Raw genomic sequence first — 27,854 nt, 5'->3', positions numbered from 1 at the left:
AGGCTAGTAAGGAGAGTCTAGCCAAGTTAGTACATGGAACAGTGATCCGCAGTTGAAAATGTGTGCTCTTTTCATCAAACCAAAAATTCAATAAAATCAGCATAGTGGGAATTTCATTAACAGTATAACAGGAAGTTTTAAGCAAATCGTTTAAGATGGCAATGAACCAAGGAAATCAATTCCATACCTGTAAAGTCTGGCGCACAATGTTTGCTGTATACATCAGCATGCAGTGCAGAATGTCAAGTAAGGACAGAAGCAGCACATTTGCTGTCTTGGTGTGGCTTTTATCATCTGCCTCCAAGTACAGAGTCACAGTTTCTATTAGGAGATTACAGATGTGATGAACCAGTCCTACAAAGAAAGTGAGACCAAAAAAAAAGACTATCAGGAAAAGAACAATGTGTAAGATGGCCCAGTTAAAAATAATAGATTAGCATAAAAACAAATTTCACATACACTATGAATATTAAATTTCCTCTTTTTCTCCAGTATTATAATTGCTGCCTCTTCTGTTTGCAGCAGCCCATAGAGAGAGCTAAACTGATACAATCAAATTTGCTAAGTACACGGAAAATTATGAAACATTCATTAGAGACACACTTTGAATCCTAAACTTTTTTGTAGCATGCTGGTACACAACACTCCTGGTCACAAGAATTAAGCAATTTTCCACATCAAGGTCAGAGCCTAAAGTTTTCTTTCTTAACTGGTCTGCCAATTAGAACCTTCCCCATATGCTTTAATTGTAGAATTGAAGAGTGTTATGCTTGCCATAAAACCTATTCAGAAGTGCATTATAAATGAAATACTGAATAATGCAGCATTAATGTTATTAAGATTTGTTTGACTAGCCATAATAAAAAGTTTCCTGACAATACCTTATTCTCTTGAACCTTTATTTTTTTTTCGGCTTCTTTAGAACTTTATTACATTGACTTCTGGAGCTTGCTTCATGTATCAGAAAAAATAGAATCCATTTAAATGGAATGTCAATTCATTTCAGAATCTTTCTTACTTTCCAATACAAAGTGGTCAAGTCCATTATATTTGATCTTAATCTTTTTCTTTCAGAGTTTCATAAGGAACAAAAGATACTTTGTTCCTCACCAAAAACATAATTATGTTTGTAAACTATCTTCTTTTAAACTAGCAATTACTCATATTGTGACTTGGGTGTATATATGTAGTAACATTCTAGTAAATCAGTATATTATATTCTAGTCCTCGTGACTGTCAGCAATGACTGAAGTATTTCACCGATTTTACTTTTATAAGTTCTCCTCTAAAAAGTAATTCTATATATTTTTACAAATATCAGTACAATATTAAAGCAGGACATTGTAGAATGCAATATGTAATTACACCATTCAGCTTTTGAGAATAGTCAAATCTGTGGGATGTTGAACTATTTTTGCTTTGAAAGCTGCCCCATCAATTAACCAAACTTGCATGAAATATTTTCCTCCCATATTCATCATCCTTAATACTCTCCTCAGGGAAATTAAATACAAAAACATTCATTTAGAATACAGTTATGGGTTGGGATTATTAAGACTTGCACTCTTCTTGTATCGCACATCTTTTTGTGTTTTCTATGATTACTAGCATTATTCTTCCACAACAGTTTGATTGATGGACTATAGTTCAGGCTAAGCTTTGAATTTCCTGTGTTTTTTGTCCTTATAAACCAAACTCTTGAAATTGCATCAGTCTCATCTCACACATTTAATTTCCTCCTCTTTTTTTAAAGTACAATTTCTGCTGCAGTACTGAACATTTAATACAAAAATGAGATAGCATGCAGAGATATATTTGAATGATGTCACCAATACCCACCAAGAAGAAAAAACGCTAGACATCATTGTGTGTTTGCCCAACACAAAACTTGCAGTTATTCCATGCCTTTTGTCACCAGCCTAAACTAGAAGAAACCTAAGAAAACAGTCTGGTAGGAGTTGGTCCCTATCAAAGCCAGGTCTGCAAAATTGCCTGCAGAGATATGTCTAAATACACTCTGTTTTTCCTTCTATATGACCACAAACCCCACAGTCACATCAAAATGAACGAGTCACCCCTGTTATTTCTAGATGGCTCACATATAACCCTCAAGACAGTGACTTGGAGACTAACTCTGAGAAGGCCACTTTCAGATGAAGGCTGTGTATGGTCATCATCAAGACTTTTTCAGGCAGTAGTCCTCTCTGTATTTATAGCACTGAGTAGGGAATGGCGAGTAGTGAATGAAACAACAGGATCCACGACTCCTACCTGTAAACCTTTCCCTTTCAATGGTGAAGAGAATGACTCGTTTATTCCCTTGACTGCACCAGCCTGAGTCCCACACCTGACTCACTCCAGCTGTTTGGTGAATTGAATGCTCAACCTTCTCTCCACTCAAAGAGATGTGAATAATATAATCACCTAGATTTTATTCTCTGGAAGTATTTACATTCTAAGGGCATGCATATTATCAACCTTGCCTCTGAACATCTGAAATACCCTAGAAAATTTACATTTAATTAGATACTGAAACCATCAGAACCAGTGGATTTTATATAAACAGAGTTGTATGTACAAAGACATGCATGTTAAATTTGGAAATTTTGGGGAAAACAAAAACACACCCCAACTTTTCCTGGACTTAAAATACCTTTGGAAAATTTAACGCATCAAAACTTTATTATAAACACACATAAAATAAAAAACTGGTGCTAAATGTTCCCTAACACACTCGATGATTCATGCAGAAATCTGTAAAAATGCTTGCTTCCACAGACTAAAAAAAAAAAAAAAAGACTGAGCCCTTGCCAGACATGCTCTTTAAAATACTTTATCGTGTCAAAAAAAACAAAATTTGGAGGCCACAAGTGTAGAAATTTAAATATACTTCTTGTTTACAGCACAAGACAAAATACACATTCTTTGCCTTCAGAAGAGAAAGTTGGAAAGTTGAAACAATTTACAGTCACCATGACAAAATTCAATAAAAATTTAATAGCCATGGCCATTGGCACTGTAACCAAAAGGTAGTTACAAAGTTCAAGGCTGATATGACTCAGCATCCTAAAAACTGAATCCTAAACCAGACAGACTAAAAGAACAGGAGGCAATTCTGAAAAAAGGGAAATTGTTTTCATAATTCAGTTAATCACAATAATAACATTGTATATGGATGTCTAAGTTTCTGATGATACGTTGAAGATTTTTTGTCAGATTTTACAAGTGACTCAAGAACCACATGCTTCTTAATTTGCAATAATGCTTAAAACAATATCTATCTTTAAATATATATTTCTGAGACATATTTAACAGACATACGTTTCTTATGCAGTGATTCTCAACTGTTCATTAGAAAGTGAAACAGGTTCTGATTCACAAGACACACCCCACACACTCCTGAACTTTGAAAGTGGTGCATCTGAATCTGAATTCTGTATCACATTGGAGAGCTAAACCTTATTATATTGAGGAAGATTGTTCTACTGAGAACAGCTACTTATTTTTAAGTATTCTGGTACTTCCAAGCATGTTTGTAACAGTTCACTTTGTCAAGAAAAAAGTGTTGGTGTGAGTTAATGTGGGTTAATGCAATGTATCAAAATTTCTTTTAGTTGAGCATTTCTTATTCTTTTAATAAGAAATTAATAAAAACGATGAACTTGTAGATTGTTCTTGTTATGCTACTTATTTGCAAATTTCAGCAATTAAAACGTGGGATCATCTAATTTATATAGTAGCAATAATTACAGTTTAGATGTACTACTACACAGCATAGTAGTCATGCCTTGTATTTATTTGTAAAAGGAGGATCTTCAAAACATTGAGCCTCAATGTAGTTCTCTGTTATTCAAATTTTGCAGAAAAATAAGGCAAAACTTAGATATTGTATTAGAATTATGTTTATTTATAAACACAAAATTGGAATTAAACAAAAAGGCTGCTCTAACTGCAGCCCAAGATTCATAATATGTATTAAAAGGATTGTATCCAAAATCCATAGCCACAGCTTTATAGCATATGACAAATGTAGTGTTCACAGCAGAGTATTTCTCCTGCCCAGAGACACGACAGTGAACTGAGCACGTCGCTAATAGTGCTTTATGAATGTGGACTGTGATGACTATGCTTGTGTTTTACAAATCTTTTCAGAAGATAAAAGGAGTCTTTTGGCCGGTGATACAGCTAATCGGACAGAATGTGCCATGATACCTTCTGGAATGAAAGCTGAGAGGAGATATTTTATTCTCACCTATTAGCAAGACGGATAAAGGAAAAGAAATCTTCGCTTCCAAATCATACAAAACATCAAAGGATAGCCTAGGAAGCAATCTTCTAGGCAACCCTTTCATGCCTACCAGCAATTAGAGCATTCAACAAACCTGTATGCTTCCACCCGAAGAAAATGTTAGAGCAGGTGCACTTCCTCCGAACAATGCCACCACACAGCCAGCAGCAAAACTCTCAGCCCAGCAAAAGGTTTCTCTTTGTTCCTTTCTACACATTCTCTCTGGAGAGCTGTTTTTCCCATTTGTATCACAACTGCACAACTGACTCCTGAGGGGTATTACCTAATTTATATTCATTAGACTTCTCTTCTTTCTTTTACTTACAGAGAGGACCTGCTTAGGTTTTATGATTTTTTTCTTTTTTAATGACTCAATAACATATTGGTAGCTAGAAATGATACCAGCAGATTAACTAGAAAACATATTCCATAAAATTTTTAATGTTAATGATAAAACTCAAAAATATTGCTGAGAAACAACACAGGAGTGTAGTCTGATAGATTCTTTTGCACAAGAATTAGCTCCTCAGTACCTCAGCATGTAAAATAGTCCATCGTGTCACAAAGATTCTTCATAAAACATTATTTACCTACATAAATCTGGGATTTAATTTACATTTGTTGCATCACAGCCCTGCTGCTCAAGGTTTCCTCATTTGAACAAATGAAAATAGGCAACAAAGTAAATGGTATCTTTAGGGTAACGGTACTTTAAGAAGAGGCTCATTGCTTTTATTGTTATTTTTGCTTATTATTTTTGCTTATTATTTTTTACTGTTTATGTTTTAGGAACTATTTGTGTCAGTATTATTATGTTGTTGAGGGAAGAATGAACTAGAACAGAAAATTAGATCGATGCTGATTTCAAGATTTGGTGAGTTATGAATGTCAGATTAAATGGAAAGAAAACAATAGGGCTCTTGAACACATCAATTGCATGACCGATGCCTTGAAAATTATTTTCTATTCTGATCTTAAAAGCAAATAGCATCTAAAGAAGAAAATTCTGCACATATTGGATAGTCTGTTCCTAGTGCTGGAACAGGGACTGTACATTTTGTGACCAAATAAACAATCACTAGATTTGAAGAACAAAAATCTCATTTGAGTTTGTCACACTGCAGCGGTCAAGGTGCTCCAGAGCTTCCCTTTCTGGGAAGGGTCAGTGCCTCTGCTTTTCCTATACATGTGGCAGGTCGGGCACTTGCCAACCATGTCTGAGCAGGTAGACCTGCCCTCATACACAGGAAAATGGATGTGGCAACGATTGTAACAACCAGGGAAGGAAAGCCAGTTATCACCTTTAGTACAACTAGGCTGAAAGCAGACTGGGAAGTGCTGAGTTATCTTCAGTGTGGACACTTGAGAGGAATGCAGATCTGATGTTCTCAGAGGTGAGATTTTTCTCCTTTGACTCAAAGCACGACAATAGCTCTACTTTTTCAGAACTGGCAACATTTAGTGGTTATTGTTAAAAGGCAGTTTATAGGTGGCATTTGTCACTTGTGAAGGAAGAGTGCAAAACTGGTGGCACCCCAGGGAACCATATCAAACTCTACTCAGTCATAGAGAATCATATCAACACAGAAATTTACTTCTAAAATTTAATCTATGGAACAAACGCGTAGGTGATTAAAACCAACAGGTGTTTAGAACAGCCAACTAAAAGGTAGAAAACCAAGTGGTCTCAGAAAGAAAAAAGTATCTGAGTGTAATAAAATATAGTAAAAATGCAACTTGAACAATTTAGGAATAATAAAATCACATACTGTTGAATAAGCTTGACTGGTCAATCCAAAAATAGTAAAATATAACAAATTATACTGACTAGGCAAGACTATGGTTGTTCTGTATGAAGAGATGTGGTTAGAATGACATACACAGAAGCGAAGTATTTCTGAAAGTATAATTGCTGATCCTTTGGGAGAGGATTTACTGAGATGGTCCTCATTCCTAGGAGTGTAACACACTGAACGTTAACAAAAACTTGTTCAACAGGGATAGAATGAGGGATCAGAAGGCAACTTTCTTCCAAAAATAATTATAAGAATATCCAAAGGCTTTCGAGTTTTATCAGAAAAAAAAAAAAAATTAAATTTATATGAGTGAATACCACATAACTATGGACTGTAATGATTTTCAGGGGATCTATTCACTGTGTTGATAAGATATTAATAGTATCTTATTTCAGCCATCAAGTTTGATTTGTTTGGATACCATGCTGCTGGCATCACAGCCTCTAGAAATGCTATCTGCTTCTTAGCTTCTGTAAGTAACTGAGAATAATAGGACATTTACTACAAAAAGATAAGATAAAAACATGACTGAAAGGTAGGATCCATTGAAGATGCACACACAAACTTTAAATGCTCATATTAGGCAGTTTGTGGGACTGGACATGAAATAAACATTTGTTTTAAAATTATTTATTCAAATTAAACTTTTGCTCTCCAGAGATTAAATTTAGTACCTAACAGAGTCATAAGATCTGCAGCCAGTTCTGCCAATAATGCATATGTTATGTACATCACAAATAGGCTGCTTTTGTTAATTGGGGAGCATAAAGCCCTTGATGCACATAAAATCAAGTGCTGTCATCCCATGAGGTAATAACAATACAACAAAGCACAATAATAAGCCTGCCTGACAGACACTAATTTTCTATACAACTTTGTTCACTATTAACACTAGTTCTTCCCAGGTGTTTGCTAGTGATTAGTTGTTGGAGGTTATTACCCCTACAGTTGTGTGTGAGACTGTACACCCTAGTCTCCTCCAACGAGCTGTGTCAGGCTGCTTTAAACTGTTCAAACATTAACCCATCTGGTAAGGGGGCCTGGAGCAGATGTTTGATGAGGAGCAGCTGAGGGAACTGGTGCTGTTTAGCCTGGAGAAAAGGAGGCTGAGGGGAGACCTTATCGCTGTCTACAACTACCTGAAAGGAGGTTGTAGCACGGAGAACGTTGGTCTCTTCTCCCAAGTAGCAAGTGATAGGACCAGGGGAAATGGCCTCAAGTTGTGCCAGGGGAGGTTTAGATTGGATATTAGGAAAAAATTCTTTATGGAAAGGGTTGTCGGGCACTGGAACGGGCTGCCCAGGGCAGTGGTTTAGTCACCATCCCTAGAAGTGTCCTTAGGGACACAGTTTAGTGCTGGAGTTAGGATATGGTTGGACTTGATGATCCCGAGGGTCTCTTCCAACTGAAATGATGCTATGATTCTACGATCTTGCTTAAAACAGATGCACATGCTCAAATGACTCTTCTAGCTGGAAGACCTGGGGAGGGATGGAGGTGGAGATAATACTGGGTCTTTTCAAAAGATGGACCCAATTGAAAATTGGCATAGAGTTTCAATTGGGTTCGTCTTCTCGAAACACCCTGTACAGGGACTTCATGGGGTATACATTTCAAACATATCTGACCCCAACTGTGCATATATTAAACACCTAACTCGTATTCTTTTCATATGGATTTAAGCATTTTTCTTTATATAGTCTTTCAATATGTCAGTTGTGCAGCACTTGCAAGTACAACCTTCTGTCACAAAAAAAAAAAAACCACCACGCACACACATAAAAACAAATAAATAAAAAAAACAACCACCAAACCAACCCCCCCAAAAACCCCCAAAACCAACCATAATAACATAAAATTACACTGTCTAGATTGACTGCTATTGCTGTTCAGTAAACTTTATAGTAGCTTTTCAGCTAGATATTTTTCCCCATATGACAGAGATACATTAGAGATGGCAGTCCATTTTATAAAGCTCAGTAATTCTACAACATGCTATACTTCAAGTCAGACCCTGATTCATCCTATTTCATCCTTTACAAGGTGTCAACTAAAAATCTCCTGGTTTTGTCAGACAGAAGTTAGATGATGATTAGGAGATTTTCCAATTATCAGTTTTTAATGATCTGCATGAGAAACAAGAATATCTAACAGGACACCTTACTCTCTGAGGGCAAACGTGCTTTAAAACCTCATTTAAAACTAGCCTGAGATATTAGTGGTTGTTGCTTCACAGCTACATGGAATAAATTCTGTTGGTGTGTTGTGAATTAATATATAGTATTTGCTTTTCAGAAAAACAAAGGCTGCATAAAGTCCTCAAGTTAATGGCAAAAAGTAGACAAAGTTCTTAAAACCTGTTACTTTTGTTACCTTAGGAATTCTTTGCATTCAAAATGATTCAGAGGCAGTATAGATTCAATAAAGACTTTTGACTAAAGACTGGTCTGCAAGATCAAGCCTGCAAAAACTACCTGGCCTTAATTTAGAACTAGAAATTCTTCTAAAGAGATTGCTATTTTAATAATAGACTTCCTGTCACACAAGATTAAACCCTGTTTATCCACTTCAAATTTCTTAACGTGCTCTGCTTTAGCATCAACTTCCCCTTCTACCAAAATCCTTGAGAGACCATATTTAAACTTTGAGAGCTGCCTTTTGACAAAACCTGTACAGACCAGATATGAACAGCCTCAGAATGCAGATACAGCCTGAAACTGTTGTCACAAATTGACAGCATTCAACAGCTTTAAATGACGTTACCAGCACTAATTGCTCTAGCTAGGCCTTCAAGAGTCCCTGGACTGAGAGTGATAAGGACCAATGAACCTTGGCTTCAAAAAATTCTCTGAAGTTTTCAGTTTTAAATTGTAGAACTAAACCACAGTTCCCACAAATATTCAGCAAAGAATAAGGGTAAAAACTCTATAGATTTCCCTACTGAAAAGCCATGCTTTGTAAGAAGACTGAATATTCATTTCTACTCCTCTTAGTCTATTTGCATCAGCCTTCCATAGGATGAAAACTTACAGAGTACAAATACTTGGAGTTTCAAGTGATAGTCTTTTACAAGCGTTACAGCTAGACCACAGCACAAAAGCAAAGGCTAGAAAACGGACTAAGTGGAATTTGTTGCTGGTTATTACAGAAAAACAGAATCTATGCCACAATTCCTTGTAATGTCCTGCATTATTCATCAATTCAGTTTACAACAGAAATGAAAGCTGACAACTAGTAATTGCAACTGTCCAAGGTGGTCTTGGTGTATTTAAACTTAAATGATCAAAGGTCTTAAACTGAGATCAGGATGTTACATGATAGTAAATCTGGTTTTGTAGATATGACCAGATTAAATTCTGTAGCCTTAAACCTACTCTGCTAGGTCAACTGCTTTCCAAATAAGCATTAGGATAACTTTGACCAGCAGATTCTCTCTCTAATTTGCTGTTATCTGGCCATACCAATAATGCCACACCAATAATGCCACTTCTGATTAAATCTCTAAAATGTAACCATAGACTTTTCACCTCAGATGTTATTATCCTTAAGTGGCTCAGGCATATGTTTTGTTTTCATGGATACTTGTTCTACTTTGACCTATCCATTTTTTTTCAACCTTATCACCAGGATCTTTGAGCTGGAACCCATCACACTGTGATCACGCTGTCCCCTCAGGTTGTACCAAGAGTGCCTTACCTAATACTCATCATTAGTACAACCTAGACCAACAGAGCCTTGATTTGCTCTCAGCACCACAATCTGATCCCAGCTATCTTGGCTTCAACCAATCACACTGAGCTAAGTCAGCTGGTGCTATAGCCCAGTTTATTTAACCAAGAGGCAGGCCTGGCTCTGAAAGGTCTATAAGCCTTCGCGTGTTTTACTACTGTATTCCACACCTTGTCTCTCCTGTCTCAACAGGACCCACACAACAGGAACATGGGTCTACTGACACTGGGTTGTGGACAGCCTGTACATTTTCTCTGCAGGTACTTGTTCCTGGGAGGAGCAGAGCCTGTGTATATGGTAACAGGTTTTAGTACCTGTAACTGGTTTTGGCTGGGAAAGAGTTAAATTTCTTCACAGTAGCTTGTATGGGGCTATGTTTTGGATTTGTCCTGAAAATAGTGTTGACAGCACACCAATGTTTTAATTAGTTCTGAGCAGTGCTCACACAGCAGCAGGGTCTTTTCTGCTTCTCAGACTCTGCACCACCAGCAAGTAGATTGGAAGCGCACAAGAAGCCGGGAGGGGACAAAGCCAGGATGGCTGGCCCCAACTGACCAAAGGGATATTCTGCACACCATATGACAGCATGCTCAGCAATAAAACTGGAGGGGAGGTTGGCAGGGGGGTTGCTCCTGGACTGGCTGGGCATTGGTCAGTTGGTGGTGAACAATTTGTTTTCATTTGCATCACTTGTCTTTCTTAGGTTTTATTTTCCTCTTTGTTTTTCTTTTTTTTTTTTTTTTTTTATACTTAATATTCTTATTTCTATCTCTTTTTAACTGTTAAAATGTTTTTATCTCAACCCATGAGTTTCTTTCTCGCTTTTACTCTTTCGATTCTCCCCCCATCCCACCAGCATGGTGGAAGAGTAAGCGACTAGCTGTGTTGTGCTTAGTTGTCAGCCAGAGTTAAACCACGACAGTGCCTTTTCATTTTTCTCTACCATATCTGCTCTGCTGGGCACAGGTATTTAGCAGGCATTAATGTACTATGAGAGACTTACTAACTTTACCAACTTGCTCCAACACAGGGAGCCTCCAACCACCCCTTCCTGGGGTGTGCTTTGTGTGTCACTCCTAATTTGCCTTGGCCACTACCACTAGGTACCTACATTTCTCCTCCAGCCTGCTTATGCCCAGATCACTGATTCTAGAAAGCAAATTCAGGTAAAGAAGTTCAACAAAGATACACACAGGAGTGGTGGCAAAGAGGGAGCTTGCAATGAAGGGCTCATGTACCTTTGTTTCTCTTCCATGTTAACCTCAAGTGAAGAGACAAACAGCAAAGATGATAAAATTTAACAGTACTTTGAAACAATGAAGTAACATTCTCAAGTATTTTCTAAAATAATATGCTCTGCAACAGATTCAACACAGGTCATTGCTTCCATCTAGGATTCAGAATCACAACAGATATCCTACAGAATGGTGGCACCAGGGCATATTTGATAGGGCTTCCCTCTGCTTATGTGGAGAAAGACTTTTTCTGGTTCAGGGAGAAAGCCAATATGTCAAATAGCTTTAGGGATGATCATAAGTTTCAGCATAGGAGCTCACACTTTTCCAGATGGAACCAATATACAATTGCTACCTGTAAATAGCTGAGGGGTCTGCTCAAAATTTTGGTTCTGCTCTGCTTGAACTAGGCTTATCCTTCTCTTTTGTTCATCAGTGTTCTTAGGAAGAGGGAACTGACTACATTTAAGGAAGACAGTGCTTCAAGGGAAGGGGGACTTTGGAAGCAGGCTATAAAAAGTGAAGTCTGGACCTATGCCAAGTAAAAGCAGCTCTGATAGAAGACTGGAGAAATTAAGATCTGTGAAACTGGACTGTCAACAAATGATGCAAGAAGTGGAGAGAAGCTGCAAGAAGTGGAGAGAAGCTGCAAGAAGTGGAGAGAAGCTGCAAGAAGTGGAGAGAAGCTGCAAGAAGTGGAGAGAAGCTGCAAGAAGTGGAGAGAAGCTGCAAGAAGTGGAGAGAAGCTGCAAGAAGTGGAGAGAAGCTGCAAGAAGTGGAGAGAAGCTGCAAGAAGTGGAGAGAAGCTGCAAGAAGTGGAGAGAAGCTGCAAGAAGTGGAGAGAAGAAGTGAGAGATGTACACAATTAAGTTTTCGAAACAAGCAATTTCACGGTTAAACATGAGGTTAAACATTTTGCATAAAATCTGGGAGACTGAGTGTCACAGGCAGCATCAACATTGGCCAGCTCGATGGAACTGAATTAGGAGGTTATTGCCAAGAGTGCTCATTTATTGCCTTCTGGACATGTTACTGCTGCTGGTGACAAGCATGACCATATGTGCACCTTTCATGCACTCAGGTTTTCTTGCAGGGGGCCAGGCAGAGCCCCCAGTCAGTTCTTGCAGTAGGTCCAGGCTATCTCTATATCCAGGTTGATCCCGCAAGGCACAGACTCAGTCTGAGTGACTGCCTGACCCATAGCCTGGGCAGGCTTCTGTCAAGCCCCATAAACATGTCTTAATAATCTGCTCCTTTGTGTATTGTGTCTGCCTTTTCCTTACCTTTCTCACAGCAGACAAAATACTGCCGCTAAATGCATCTTCTTGAGGTGCTGTTTGAACCACACACTCTCTGAACTCAACAACATTCAATATAAATTCTGAAGAAAATGCATAGTAAGTAACAGTTTGAGCATGTTTTTCTTGTACGATAAATAATGACATAAACCCACACTTCACATAATTCTGGGTTGGTTGGTGGGATCAAAATATACAATATCTGCCTGTGTTTGAAAAGGACACAGCTAGTTTATTCAGCAAGAATGTGTGTTGAAAAGACTGTTGAGCCATCATGAATAATTTTACTGTTTTTTCAGTCTTCATATAAGTCATATTTCAGGGCTGTATCATTGGTTAAAAAGCTGTATGTCACAATCTGGGCATGTTAGCTGGGACATATGATCTTTCAAAAGTGTGAATAAATCCATTAACAATACTTTGCTGGATTTTTGCCAAGTTTCACTGGAATAGGAATGAGAGGTTTTTTGAGTAAGTAATCTGCAATTCGATAAGCAAAGAAATAATGGCCATCAGGAGGACAAGGGGCAATGGGTACAAACTGGAACACAGGAGGTTTCACTTAAATATGAGAAGAAACTTCTCAGTGAGGGTGAGAGAGCACTGGAACAGACTGCCCAGGGAGGTTGTGGAGTCTCCTTCTCTGGAGACATTCAAAACCTGCCTGGACACCTTCCTGTGTAACCTCATCTGGGTGTTCCTGCTCTGGCAGGGGGATTGGACTGGATGATCTTCTGAGGTCCCTTCCAATCCCTAACATTCTGTGATCATGTGAAAGATAAAACAAGCTGAAACTAAATGGATGCACATGAACAAGAAGTTTCCACCTTCCCCCCCCATCTTTCAAAAAAGTAGGTGGTATTGGGGAAAAAAAAAAAAAAAAAATCTTTCCAGTTTTGCAATCTCCTAAAAGACAGAAAAGAGCTTTAGACTTTATAAAGATATCCTATTTCTTTCCCTGTTCTTCTTAAGAATTCAAAGAGAATCACATATCTTTTTCCCTAACCAAAAAGAAGGAACAGCTAGTTGATTCAGTTTCTTCTAACAATGTGGAGACATCTATGGAAACCTTTAAATCCTATTTAGGAAACAAAAAAAACACCAATGATGTTTATCAAATTAGGGCCCTTTAAAATAAAAAGTTACACTGATCTGCTTAAAACTCAGATCTGTAATCCACCACATATACTTGAGTACAGGTCTTTCCTGACATGCTTGTCTTCATAAACCGCTCTTACCTAAATATAATCTTGGTCCAATTAGAAAAACAATTAAGCTAAAATAAGACAAAGTATATTTTTTAAAGGGTGGAGAGAAGTTTTTACATTTATTAAACATATTTTTTAAAAAAAATCAAATGGTATCATCAGATGATCATCTACATTTTTGTCAGAGCAGCTTTAACAACCACTGTTCCTCTGCTGGAGGTTACAATGGCACATTAATCAGGTTCCCCAGCTGCTGATTATATGCAGCTATTACCATACAATGTAAATATTCATGGATACAAATACATACATAATTATTTACCATATCAAATCTAGAAGACATTGATCCAACATTATAGGAAAAACCTACTACTTAAGGAGTGGTAACTTGCCTACGTACTGAGAACACAAACACTCACTTGAACGTATACTGACTTAAGACGGTGGGAAATCCCTGTGCATACATGGATCTATGGCTTTATACTTTAAATGAATTTTACCAATAGAAATTAATTCTTAAATATTAAGTGCACATAGAAATATAACTTAGAGTGTTTGGAAAAACTAAGCTAAACAGTATTATAAAACTAAATCCTGAGTAGCAAAAGAAAAACTATAAAGATTACCTAAAATACAACATTTATATGTCAAGTTTTAAAAATAAGAAAACATGTAGGTGGAAATACATGAACATCACAGTAAAAGTTTCAAGTAATATAAACTACTACTTCATATTTGTATACAAATTGGGACTTTCAAAAGGCTTTACAAATGTAAATAACTTTTGTTTCTCCATTATGGTATCATATCCTTTCTGCTGTAAAGAGAAAATTATTTTAAAGTTTAACTGTTCATAAACAGATAAACACATTTGTTCAGTCCACAGTTCTCCTGAGAATAACTTAGAAGAAGAAAACCTCTGGCTGTTTGGGAGCTACAACAACTATTGAAAACATCTAAAATAAAACAAAACAAACAAATAAACCCATCAAAATCAAACAAACAAAACCACATACAAACAAATTCTTTAAACCAGCGAAAAACCTCAGATTTCATTTATCTGTTCACTACATAGATCTAGTCCTGCCAAAATTGGTACTTGTTTTTAGCAATTGACAAAATTAACTTCTTCCAGTAGGATCAAATAAGTGCATCTGAAGACCATTACTCCTATGACAGAGTAATGATTGATGTAGTTTGATTTTGTGTATGGTACTTTGTACCTTTGCAACTTTACACTTACCTCAAATTGGCAGTGACACATTTATTTCATACTGACAATGTTCTAAGAGCTAGAATAGATAATACATGAAAGTTCTATAACCTATGGCATAGTAACTGTATTCAAATCTGGTCTCTTTTCAAATATATAGTTACATTTTAAATTTCATCCCTTAATATAATCTTTTAGCTTACTGATTACATCTGACAAGCTACACAGGGACATCATCATAATTAGATATTAATTTATTATCTGTAACAACTTAAATGGTTTATGTCATCAACAGTTAACTTATAGCTAATATGATAGCTACACTTTTACCTACTCATTTTCTCTCAAACTGAACAAATCCACTAGTCCTAATACATGATTTGGGCTGCACTTCAGGGGAGTGGTGGCACTGTAATGTCTAATGATAACACTTAAATTAGACCGCAGGAAAAGCAGCACCTAGAATGAATGCAAAGACAACAATCTCTAGAGTGGAGGAAACCCTACCATTTTCATGGATAAGTGGGTGAAAACGAGCATGAGGCTTTGCAGATTTCTTCCTTTTTCCCAGTCATGAATTTGTCATGAGAAAACCTTCAGACATCCATATCCTCTTATATTTTAACATAAAAATTTCATTTTTTCAAATGAGTTTTCTGCTTCCAAACATTATCAGTCAGTATGACTGCTCAGCCCAAACCTTAAGTCTTAGTTTTGTCTAGGAATTGAATAGGCCTAAAAAAGTCTATTATGGTTGGCATATTAGAAACCTAACAACAGTCTAAGTTTTGAAATGACTATATTTATTGAACTAAATTCCCACTATTAAACTAAGCTGATCAGTTATACCATCAGATTTCTGCATAGGGCCTCTCAGATTAGGATATCATGGAATGAAAATATTTTGAACATTTTTCCTTTTTCTTCCATCCATTAGGTGTTAAAATGAGATACCTTAGGTAGTTTATCCAGGCAGCTGTACTGCAAGATGATCTGCTTGGCTGGCCACAGGGATGGTAGGAGGAAGCCATCTCCAGCCACAGAAAAGGACAGTCCTCTTTCACAGTACAGGATGTAACAACCTGCTAAGCCTTTATGAACTTATTTTATCCTTTGAAGTCTTTGCAAGCATGCTGCGACATTTCACGCTGTATGGGTACAGCTCTCGACAACAACAGGTTTGGTTCTGCTTGAATGGCATAACTGTTTCTCACAGCAATTACTGTTCCTATTTTCATCCTTTTCAGATGGCTGTATTGTTGAATATCACAGGATGACACAGGTTATTTTTTCCTCAAAGACTTCACTACTACCATGCTATTTTGACATGATTTCCACTTATCTTTTATGATACCAGACTTCTAAGTTTACCCATGTGATGTTATACACTTCCACCCGAGTGACTGTCATTTTGGGTCAGAAAAACATGTCTTAATACAGTTAAAAAACATTCTGAACTTCATAGCATCACAGAAGATAATTCTTCAGGCTCAACCACCACTGACTTCACATATAAGCTGTAACTCAAATGAACATAGTGACACACAACTACTATCTTTACATGTTGATAAAGACATCTCTGTGCTCAGGAGCTGAACTAATTACTGCAGTACCAGCAGGCAGCCATGAAAGTGTTACGTTCTGCACAGCAGAAGCTGCAAAACATAGGGCTCCTAACTGAGGGACTTTCCCTGTCACATCCAAATGATACAGAAGCAACATCTGCAGCTACTCAAGCAGGATGATATAAGTCTGTCTGCATTTATTTTCTGTATTTTAAAATAATTTCTTACTTTACATTTTTGTTAACTGGGAGCATTTTGTTTCTAAACATTTATTAAATACAGAAAAATATATTTAAGTTCAAGCCATACTGACTTCTCTAAGGTATTCTCCCCGCTACTCTTTCCATCCAGAATCATAACACATTGTATATGAACTAAGCTATATATTTGCTTAGGGTGCTGTACAATAAGCAGGTATAAAGTACTGTAATGAAACAACACATTTTCTGTCTTTGGTCACTGAACAAATATTCCTATAATGTAGCCTGCAAAAGTTTTGCAGAAAACTCCTGCCTCCTAGGAATAAATGGGAGGTGCTAAGGAATGAGCAAATGGCTTCAGAACCAACGTGAACATCTGTCTGATTTTCTGATTTCTGCACAGACTAAGTCTGTGATTGCTTTTGTTTTCTCAGGGGGGTGGGTGCTGTTTGTTCATTGTGTTGTGGGGTTTTTTTGTTTTTGTTTGTTTGGTTGTGGTTTTTTTTTTCCTTTTCCATTTAAGGGCATAGTAGCTTAAGTAACATATTCTATAAGATTTTATCACTACTGCCTCTCCCTTGCAAGTCAACTAATCCTGTATGGCTAATCCATGGTCCTTTCGACCATGGTCTCAGAGGGAGTTAGTTTCTCCCATTGTGGAAGAAAATCCTGCAACTTTGAAGCCAGCTACTCCAACAACTCACTCATATTCCTAAACCCAAAATCCCATGCACTGTCACACCAACAACTTCTCAGTGTTTTACAGTAATTCGGACTACTGCTCCATAGCTGGGTGCAGCAGGGATGGAGATCCGAGTTGCCAAGATAGTGCCGTCTACCGCCTAATTTGGTGAACGCTGACAATTTAGCAGCTGATACAGAGCTAGCTAGGAAGCTGATCTTAAGAAGCATGTGATGGGCAGCATAATCAAATGTCTTTTGGAGACTGAAGCTGAAATACAATTATCTGCGAGTAAGTGAAAGGTAGATGAACATCCTCCAAAGATTTAGACCCCAAAGGTTTCTAACTTGCCTGTTTAGAGACCTCAGAATTCTTTGTCATTTACCTATCTTACATTGCAGCTGTGTGTATATATAAAAGACTGAAACACTCCTTTTTGGTTTTTGTTTGTTCGCTTGTTTGTTTTTAAGAAAAAAGGTTGAAGTTGGCTGTTGGTCTCATGAGTTCCACTTTTTGGATATGCAATATTTAACAGACTTGAACAATATAACACATGAAGATGTTTGAAATCTAATTAATCTCTCAACATTTGACTCAAAGAAGTGGACCACAAGATGAATAAGGATACCTCACCAATGAAAGCTGATCTTTCTTTCAAGGGGTGCAAATGAGTTACGATGATCTGACTACAAAGTTTACTTCAGATCTCTTCCTTTTTAACAACTGTCCCTGCTTTAAGCACCTAATGTGCTTTTTTAACATGATATTGAATATAACAGCTACTGTAGCTGACATTCTACATTTTCATCAAAGGTCCCTCCTAAGGAACTTCAGTTTCAACATAAACTGCTTGAAGTACCATGTACTAACAGGTGGTGCATTTTTACACAACTCAAAGACTTTTTTCATTGTTCTAAACCCCACACTTTCCAAAACCCTGGCACCACTTCGTCCTATGTCACCCAACTATAAGCATGTGCTACAGTGGGAGTTTTTCCCATGTACTGAGTGATCCTGTGTGATAATTACAGAGGTACCCTCTTTAGGCATTGACCGAAACACTATTGAACTCGGTGGTTACAAACCTAAAAGAGAAGACTGCAGATATCCTAAAAGCAAACGAGAAGCGAACAAAGAAAAGAACAGGGGGATATACTAATGTAAATAGATCTTTACAGGTCTATCAGTAGACCTCAGGATACTATATAAGAGTTTAAAGCTTTATAATTTAATAAATGCTAATGGAAATAGAATCCACAGAAGAGAAGGTTTCACCTCCATCAGTAAGGACTCCACTTTGCTGTAAGTAGCTCCACTTTGATCATGTCATAACTTTATGATGAAAGGAGGAAAACTGTTCAAGAATGATGCTGCTCTCACATTTATATTCTTTAGTTCCTACCTGAAGGTGAAATGATATATTCTGGTTATTTGCAATTTAATTTCCATAGGGACAGTCCAAACTAATAGGTTGCAAACTTTTTTTTTTATTTTGTAAATTGGAAATTTGAGGTATTAAAACTCCTGTTGCCCTGTAAATGTGTAAGTACATACTTATATATTTTGTCCATGTCATGTATTGAACTACTCCGTTTGCTGTACATTAGCCAGGACCATTCAATTGACAAGCCTACTGCCTTTCCCTAAGCTATAGCACTAACTTGGGTCTCTCTCCTTTCCTTACCTATTGATTATTATAGGATAAATACATACTTTGTATATTTGGACCTCTATGGTCTCTCAAGTTAACTTTAAAATTGTCCAATGATTTCAAAAGATGGGGAAAGGGAGGAAAGTGAGAGGCAAACAGAAGTCGAGACAGCGGGAAAGAGGCTAAGTTTCATATTTGCAGGAGACCATGCTAAAATGCCCAGTATTGTCTCAACTTTTTAGCATCTTGCCTTAACTACTCACAAAAGACTATATATTAATCTCAGTCTCCTTACTGAATTCAAGTCTCAGTAATTAAACTGAATCATATTATTCCTCTCTGATTATTAAGTGGAAATTATCATCAATGTTAGCAGAACTAGTGTTTAATAGCTGATAACACAAGTACAGGCCATTTTAAATACCCACTGTGACTCTAGTTGCATATGCTGTTCTCCATTTCTCCTTTAAACATTACAAGTGGTTATCATTACATGTCTGATGTATTCATACAAAAGGACACAGTTCAGAGGAGAGAGAAATTAATGCTATGCAACCCACCCTGTATGCAAGTTGCCGAAATGCACAACTGTTATCACTGTTATTAATATGAAATGACTGAAGTAGTAAGCAAGTGCCATCATGCAAGATTTCCTTGAGCAAGGGGTAAGTTCAACATGTAAGCTGGAACCGATTAAAAACAAAGCAAAACTGTAACCTAATAGAACTTCTTTGAGCAGGAGAGATTTCTGAAATTAACAGACACAGAAGGAAACAGTGACAAGGGTCTCTGAATGATCTGTCTGCAAAAATACTTCTTGGCAGCTGAAGAAAGGCACGCACAAAATCTGAAAGAAATCCTCATTGCTAAAATCTGGACTCCTGGAAACCAAAAAACTTGACAGGACTGTCCTCCTAACCTGAGTTTAGCAGGTATTTAAGGTTTTTAATTTCTAAAGCTCATATATGCATGAATTAATTATCACACTGTAATGGGGAAATAAAGGAAATTGATGACCCATAATACTCTGTCTTCAGCATTTTTTTTAAGACAGCAGAATATCTCATGAATGTTGAATGCTTTCATTAACAGCCTGGACACAGAGTGTTAATAGGACAGAATAACATGCACCTTCAGCAAGTTTGAAGATGACACTGAAAGGAGGCAAGTAGGTGATGTGATGAAGGGTTGAGCCAACATTCAGAAAGAGCTCAAGAAATGGCCTGCCAGGAACCTCTAAAAGTTTAACAAAGGCAAATACAAACTTCCGCGCTTGGGGAGAAATAACTTAATGTAATAGGTACAGGTAAAGGCTGGAAATTCACACCGCACAGCCCAACCTTCAAAACACCATGGTTGCTCCTCTCCAAATTTGCTCCTGTCTATCAGTATCTTTTAGTTTGGAGCCCCAAACTGGACACAGAATTCCAGATGCAATCTCACAAGTGCTGAATAGAGGACAATAATCACTTTCATCAGTCTTCCTTATGGCATCCCAGATTTGCCTTTATTGCTGCAAGGGCATGTTGCTGACTCATGTCGGGCTTTTCCGCTTGGAGTCTACTTACCTTTTCTACAAGAGGGAGCTTAGTGTCCATGTTCTTCTCCGTAAGAGGAAAATCATTTTAGAACAACAAAGTAGAACATGAAAGAGAGTGTCAGAGGAAGTTTGAGGTATTTTCTTGTAGGGAACACTATATATTTACTGTTAGTAATGAAAAGGATAAAAAGCCCTCCAGTTTGTATGGAATAACTTTTGCCCATTTTTCATTCAAAGAAAATCTTACAGTCTACCATTACAAGATCAATACCTTCATAACATTCTCGCAAACCAAATTTCAGAAGTTCCTTATTTGACAATTAAGCCCTTAATCAATAAAGCTCTTGTCAAAATCCAGGTTTTCAGCATCCTGAAGATCAGCCAACGGGGAAAAGGAATGAGAGAAGATAAGGACATTTTATTGAGAGAAATTCTTTTTGGCTACTGTGCTGTTTTTCCTAGTCATGTTGTCGAAGTTCAGTGAGACCAAGTCAGTGTTATCCAATCATTAGCAGTCTGAAAATATTACTGCAGTCATTTATGACATAGCACAAGATAAAAGACTTTAATAATGTTTCTATCCCACTTCCTTAATTTGGAAACTAGCATGATGGAAGAGATGCATTTTATTTTTGGAGCAGATGAGAAATGAAAGAGTACTGATATATTACCAGCAGCATAAAAATACATGGGAGCTTGTTGTGTGAGACAATAAAGAGGAGGTATGTAGGGAATGGATGCAATATTGCTATGTTGTTAAATAGTTTTGCACCTAATTTGCCATGCAGAAAGAGTATATTACTTCCACCTAGGCATGCCAATTACACGGCTACAGTGCTTATAGAATTTGAGCTAACTTCTCGGTACGTTACTGTGCAGTTTTAACAAGTAGTTATTTTGCAGCTCAAGTCAGTGCTAGCTTAGGATTTTGCCCAACACAAAACAGATGTGGCCAACGAAAGTAAAAGCAGCACTTACATCTAAACCTTGAGAAACCCCCAAGCAATTCTGAGTGCAACAGGTAGTTTGCTGAGAAACAACCAAAGAATCACAATGCTATGAACCATGCCTCTCCAGTCATATTTTCCTCTTCCTCTGTCCCTGTTCTCACATCACTGTTTCAAACAAAGAAGAGATGCATTTTCTTTGCTACAGTGTCAAGTTCCAGTTTGTCTCATGAGTGATGGCATTGTCTATTCAATCCCTTCAGAGTAAAAAAAAGACCATGAACTCAGGTTTCCCACTTTCTGGGTGGGTGCTTTAACTGCTGAAGTAATTATGAAAATGAGGGCATGATCACTACTGCAAATCTTGATGGAGTTTTAGGCTGGTATGTGTTCTGATTTTTTTTTTCCCCAATTTGCTCATCACCATATCACCATCGGTGTTCATACTTGAACCATTAATCTCATCTGGTTCCTCCTCTGATGCAATGACTAGACAAAACCTCATATGTCTTTTCCTAGAGACTTTGAAAAGGTTTTCTCTCAACTCCTGGCTTCACAAGAGGCTTAGCTGTCTCTTCACTGTCTCTCTATGCAAATTTCTTCCTTTTCCTTCTGGAGTATGCCATATACTGCTACACTAGTAGTCTAAGTCTTTGATTTATTCTACACAAACAGCACAAAGAATAGTGTAGGATCTGTATTGCTGAATGTCACCCACTCATGAAGGATGAAAAAAAAATAATGCTATCAATGTGCATACTTCTAAACAAGTTTTAAAATTTATATAGATTTCCAACAGCAGAAATTTTATCTTCATTTCGTAAACCACAACCAATTTCTTAATAAAAGGCATTTCAATAATTAAATATAGTGAAATGAAAACATGTATACTAAGACTCCTTAGTCAGTTTGGGCTCCATCTCATTAGTCTATAGCACTACACTGGAACAGAAGCTAGTGCAGAAATACTCTACAACTTATCCTTTCACAGGTTTGAGCAGTGAGAAAAGGAAAGATGTGCAGACTCTGCCTGCACTCTGCTGTTACGGTCAGATCTCAAGCCTACTCCTTTCCAAAGCCATATTCACAGGCATAATGTAACTTCCAATCAGTAATACTTTTGTAACCACATCTTTGTGGAGCAACAGCTTTCTAGAAGTTAAAGTTACGATTAAATCAGCAAGGGAAGTAGATGAAGTAATGAGGAGTACTAGTCAGTTACGATGCAATTATCTAACAACCACTATAGAAGACAAATATACACAGTTTACAGTTTTACAAAGTGCCAGATATTACAAAGGATTGGGAACGACCTATAGTAAGGGGAATAACTAAAGATAAACACAACATACCTTCTTCAAAGAGTAACATCATATTCGTGCTCTTGTTAGCAACCATGTTATTCAGTAAGGCAATTGCAGTTTGCATTGTATTCCCAAGTATACTGTCCTGGTGTTCCTGTAAAAACAAACAAACAAGTTAAAAGACTACTATTCCCTTCCAGAAATGTAGTAATATAAAGGTAATACTCTCTCAACCCCTTTAAGTTCAACTTTTAGAAAACTGGAAAACCAGCCAAATATCTTAGAGAATATAAATTTCAGGGAGCCAAAACTAAAATATTGGACCAAAACTTCTCCCATGTTCTTTTGAACTGAAATAGCTCCTACTTCAGTCTAAAATTTTAGGACTTTCAGAAATGGTATAGTTTTATCAGCTCAATCTCTACAGATTCAAAACCAGGAACATTTCCCTTTGTATGGTGTTTCTTTTATTAACAGTATTGATTTTACTCTTTTCAGTTTCACCTTGATAACCTATAGTATGTCATAAAATCTACTTGTTTCTTTTGTTTGTATACATTCATAAGTATGAAATAAATTTCACATGCACATTAAAGACCTATTTCTATATCGAATTGCATCACTCTTTCACCTTTCTTATGCTTGATGATTACTTCAGTGATTTTTCATAGTTTTCTGAGAGTACACTTACAAGAGAAAGGTGTCAGGGTTTATAAATACATTTACTTTCCTCTTCTGTACTTAACACACTTGCACATTCAATCTGAAGAGCATGGATAAGGCAGTGCAAAATCAAAATATTTATTTATTCACACTAGTGACTATAATAACTCAGGTAACTTCCAAGAAGCCAAAATAGAAGAAGCTTTTCCAAATCTGAGTCTAGAGAGAAATACAAACCTGAATACATTTCAAATCTCCTTAGAAGGTTCAGGAAACATTTTGTCCAGTTTTTCAGACTCAAAGCCAAATAGTGAAAAAGTGAAAAAACCAACATTAAGAAAAAAACTGTCACATTTCACATATTGTAGACTTTGCATGTGCCTCTAGGTGAGTTCCATGCTTCCCTTTCCCATCAAATCTTTCAGTATCCTGCTATCACTCAGCTACTTCACTGCTGCAGAACATGCCATCTATCCTGATCCTGTCTGACAGTAGGCCTTGGAAAAAAGTTACATTTTAAGTCGAACAAGACAGAAGATTATTGATCTGAAGTTGGGTTAAGTATTTCAGATAACAAATATTATTTCAGCCCTTGAATACAAAGGAACACACTCCCTGAGAGTTCCTTTAGGACAAGAGCACCAGTGGCCAAGAACAGTTTATTTTCTCTGTATCTTTCCTCAGGCATTTATCACCTTCTGTCTGAGAGGTATGCTTGAAAAAAACAGAAGTAACCAATTCTTCTTTGAGATAATCTTACTGACCATCTAAACACCACAGCTGGTGCAGAATTAGGCTGCTTGACCACGAACTAGCAGCATCACAAAAACCACATTTTACTATTCTTCCAAAAATTCACTTAAAATCGAACTATGAATGGCATATTCAGACTGGTATCTCCAGTTCATAAGCCATTTTTTGAGCTGAGTCAGGACTAAATCATCAGCACTGCCTTTAGGATAAGCCACACTGTTGGAAGCCCTGCCTGGAAACATGATATAATTGGCTGCAAGAAATTCACAGGAGAGACACTTCTGATTTTTATTTCCTAACTGCTCTGATACATTTCACAGTATCATGAATTTTATCTTCAATGCCACTTCGGAAGTCCTCTGTTACAGCGGTATAAAGGGTCCTGCTATGTGAAGAACAAGTGTTTTCCTTTAAACATTGAACTACTAAAGGAAAGGTTCTGACAGGCAGAGGCTCAGATGGTTGCTTTGAGAGCACTAATTTAATTTTTCTGCACTGAAAAACTAAAACTAAATGCTATTATTTCCTGTAAACACAAAGAAATATACATGATAAGGCACAACACATTAACAGATTAGGAAATACATAAACATACACAGCCTCCTATTCGACTTCAGGCTGTATGAATTTTCTATTCATACTAGAGCACTTTAAACTGGATCATAAGGAGAAGAGTCATGAAAGAGTAGCTCACAGCCTTTAGTTTCCTACCAAAACCTAAATATATATATATACACATATATATACATATATCTCCAAGATTCCCAAAGGTCTATTTACTTTACATAGCTTTTTGAGATGTCATTTATGATTTCTATAAAGAGTACAATAAATATCTGTTCCTCTGAAAGTTTAAAATACAGCCTGATAAATTTAAAAGGAATGTTGAAAAGTATAAACACTATGTTCTTCAAAAGATAAGGTAATCAATACAGAAAAGAGATACCGTAAAGCCATGATACTAAAAATCAATTTGAAATTGTTTCCTACAGCCAGATGAAGGGCAAGAAAAACACTTTTTCAAAAGATCAACAATGTAGTCTATCGTCATAATGTCTCACTAATTCTCTTAAAGAACATTTAGAAAACAACATATCAAAAAGAATGGCTATTTGTGATATTAAAGATAATAATAATGCTCTAAAAATTAATAAAAGCAAAAAAAATTTCCACAAGTGCCAACAGGAAAGCTGACATACTCTCTTTTTAAGCACAATATTTCTATTTCTGCCCCATTTATTTGAAGTAAATGTCTTCTAGTAAAATTCCCTTTTGAGATATGCAATTACAAGAGAAGCTTGTAGTTGCTTATGATTGCAAGCTTTTGCATTCATCAGGTTAGTAACATTAAAATGAAGCCACTTTGTGTTTAACGGAACCAATTCTACCACAACAACCCTCTACTGAAAGACTAGCACTGATACTTGTATCAAAGCATATGCAAAAAAACCCTTCTCTTACCCTAAAGCACATATCTACAGGGCATCTTGAATTCAAGTTTATCTTGAGGAAGAAAACGGTCTTTTAATGAATAAAACAATCTTACAAACTGTAAACCCAGCTGTACTACCAGAGTTTTATTGTATATATCATAGATGGTTTGTGACAAGATACAAGGCTCCAAGAAGCTACAGGCATGCTTTACTTATCTAAGTCATCACTGATTGCTGTTAGACTCAGTTTTAGAGGTCTATATAAAAAAAATTTACCTTCTCCAAAATCTATCCAGGAGTAAAGCTGATCAAATTTGTGTGCACAGCACCACAGACTGTGGCCATTTAATGAACACTGCACTTGACAGCTTTAATAAAACATAGCATTTGCCAGCAGAGATAATTAGAATCGAAGCAGCAAAATTCTAGTGTTTGGCAGCACAGATGAAACAACTTCATTAAAATGTACAGCTTCGGCAAATGAAAGGCAGGAAAGCAGTGGACCCTGAAGAATCAGCCTTCTCAAAACTAATTGCTTCAGTGCTTAAAAAGGACAGCTATGAAATACCAAGGGCATAACAAGGAAATACTAGTATTAAAACAAAGGAACCACAGAAGATAAATCAGGCTTTTCAAATAGGACTGCACTGTATTTAGGCCATTAAACTTTTCATTCTAATTTTGAAGTGTTGTACATTAACAAAAGAAATCGGTTGAAGTATTTTTTTAAAGCCAGTTAGGTAAGAGAGCGTGAATTAGCAAAGTGGGAGTAAGAATCTTGGCAAGATACTACAGCTTAAGCTGCCATTTCTCTTCCTTTAAGTGGATTAGAATTTAGAACAGCACAGGCAAACTACAGTATTTTAATTACATTTTAGACAAGAATATATAGCAATTGTGATTAGAAGTTACCAATTTGGGAGACTTCACATACATGCCTCCTACTCAAGTATCTAGAAGTCCAGAAGAAAACGCACTAAATGCTACATTCATGGATGTACAGTAATTAAATTAAAGGACCAGTATATACCACAGTACTACTGCTCATTCAACATAATCAGAGTGATTAAACTTTAGCTATAAAGAGGATCATCTTCTCAAGCTTACATATGACTTATGAAGGCAAGTTAGGTAAATAAGGGGACATAAGATGGAGGCTTTATTTTTCATACACTAAACGACTGAAAGAAAAAAGTTATAGAAATAAACCATATCCACATTACATTTACCAATGGATACCATTTTCACACGATGCTTCTTGGGCACAGCACAACTGAGACAAAATAAACCAAAGCATTGATGCTAACAATGACCTATAACAAAAGCACAGTTTAATCTTGCATTAAACCTAGCTTATTTTAATATACCATATTACATTTTATATGTGAAATAGAGGATCTGAAACATTTTGGGAGATAACGGTAGAACTCTTCTGTATGAAATGGTATTATCAGCACGCAGCCTGCAAGGGACATTCACAACAGCATGCACACTGTTCTTCAATCACAAAAGGAAGCCCACTGAGAAACAAATTTAATCCAGCTGCATATGTAGTTGGCTAATCTGGTCTTTAACATTTTGTGGCTTTTAATGCACAAGGCCAGTTATGCATAAATCGAAAGCTTATAAATACATACAGATCTCTAACATTAAGGTAATACTATTTTCCGTATTGATGATCTAAGTCAGAAGTAAGAACAGCCATGTTTCTTGCTACTCTGCTTTTCAAAAACCAGTCTTTTGCAGAAGCACAGATCTAACAGAGCTAATATTTCCAAGTATGTTCCTCTGGGTATGGTCATACAAGAAGGACCTGCTACTAATCTGGAATAATCCTGCTTCTTAGATATATTACAGCAGTGATATATTCAGTTCACACATGAAGATCAGAAATCTTGCAACTTTCCCAGAAATTCCTGTTGGAATATTGGGGGGAACACAAAACAAAAAAAATTCTTAGTCACCGAGTACTTAAGCAAAGACAATCAAGGACAGGGAAACAGTAGCAATTTTGAAGAACTGACAAAGGAGAAAGGATATAATTAATAAAAGCCTAGGACGCCAAGTACCAACCAACAGAAAGCAGTAGTGTTAGTCTTAGATTTTGTTCTCCTACCCACTGCAGCAGGCAATGAAAAATTTCACAAGATTCTTCGAGAAGTACATCCATTTCCCTTTTCCCAATTCCCTTTTATGTTGGAGACAAGCGTGCAATTTTATCTGTGTTAATGGTCAGAATCTCACGAGGCATAAGGAGGAAAGGTGACATTTACAACAAACAGAGCTCTGAGGAACATTGCCTCTGTAGAATGAAAAGATGAAATTTGTTACTTTTAGGAAATCAGCTTC

The 27,854-nt window shown here is 36.8% G+C and overlaps 1 protein-coding gene across 6 annotated transcripts in view; it reads right to left on the bottom strand.

The window, feature by feature from the left end:
• Positions 1–27,854, bottom strand: part of ULK4 (unc-51 like kinase 4) — a 241,692-nt gene that overhangs the window by 70,145 nt on the left and 143,693 nt on the right. For 5 of the 6 annotated variants that reach the window (XM_065831136.2, XM_065831135.2, XM_071804862.1 and 2 more), the window contains 2 exons: positions 22,705–22,810; positions 188–354 (listed from right to left, as the gene is read on the bottom strand). In XM_065831136.2, the coding sequence (XP_065687208.1) occupies positions 188–354; positions 22,705–22,810 (273 nt within the window). Of the gene's footprint in view, positions 1–187; positions 355–22,704; positions 22,811–27,854 lie in introns of those variants that run through there. The other variant, XR_011737700.1, reaches the window with a different exon arrangement.

Source organism: Patagioenas fasciata, chromosome 2 (genome assembly GCF_037038585.1).
Source record: "Patagioenas fasciata isolate bPatFas1 chromosome 2, bPatFas1.hap1, whole genome shotgun sequence".
NCBI lineage: Eukaryota > Metazoa > Chordata > Aves > Columbiformes > Columbidae > Patagioenas > Patagioenas fasciata.
This window is presented reverse-complemented; position numbering and strand designations above follow the sequence as displayed.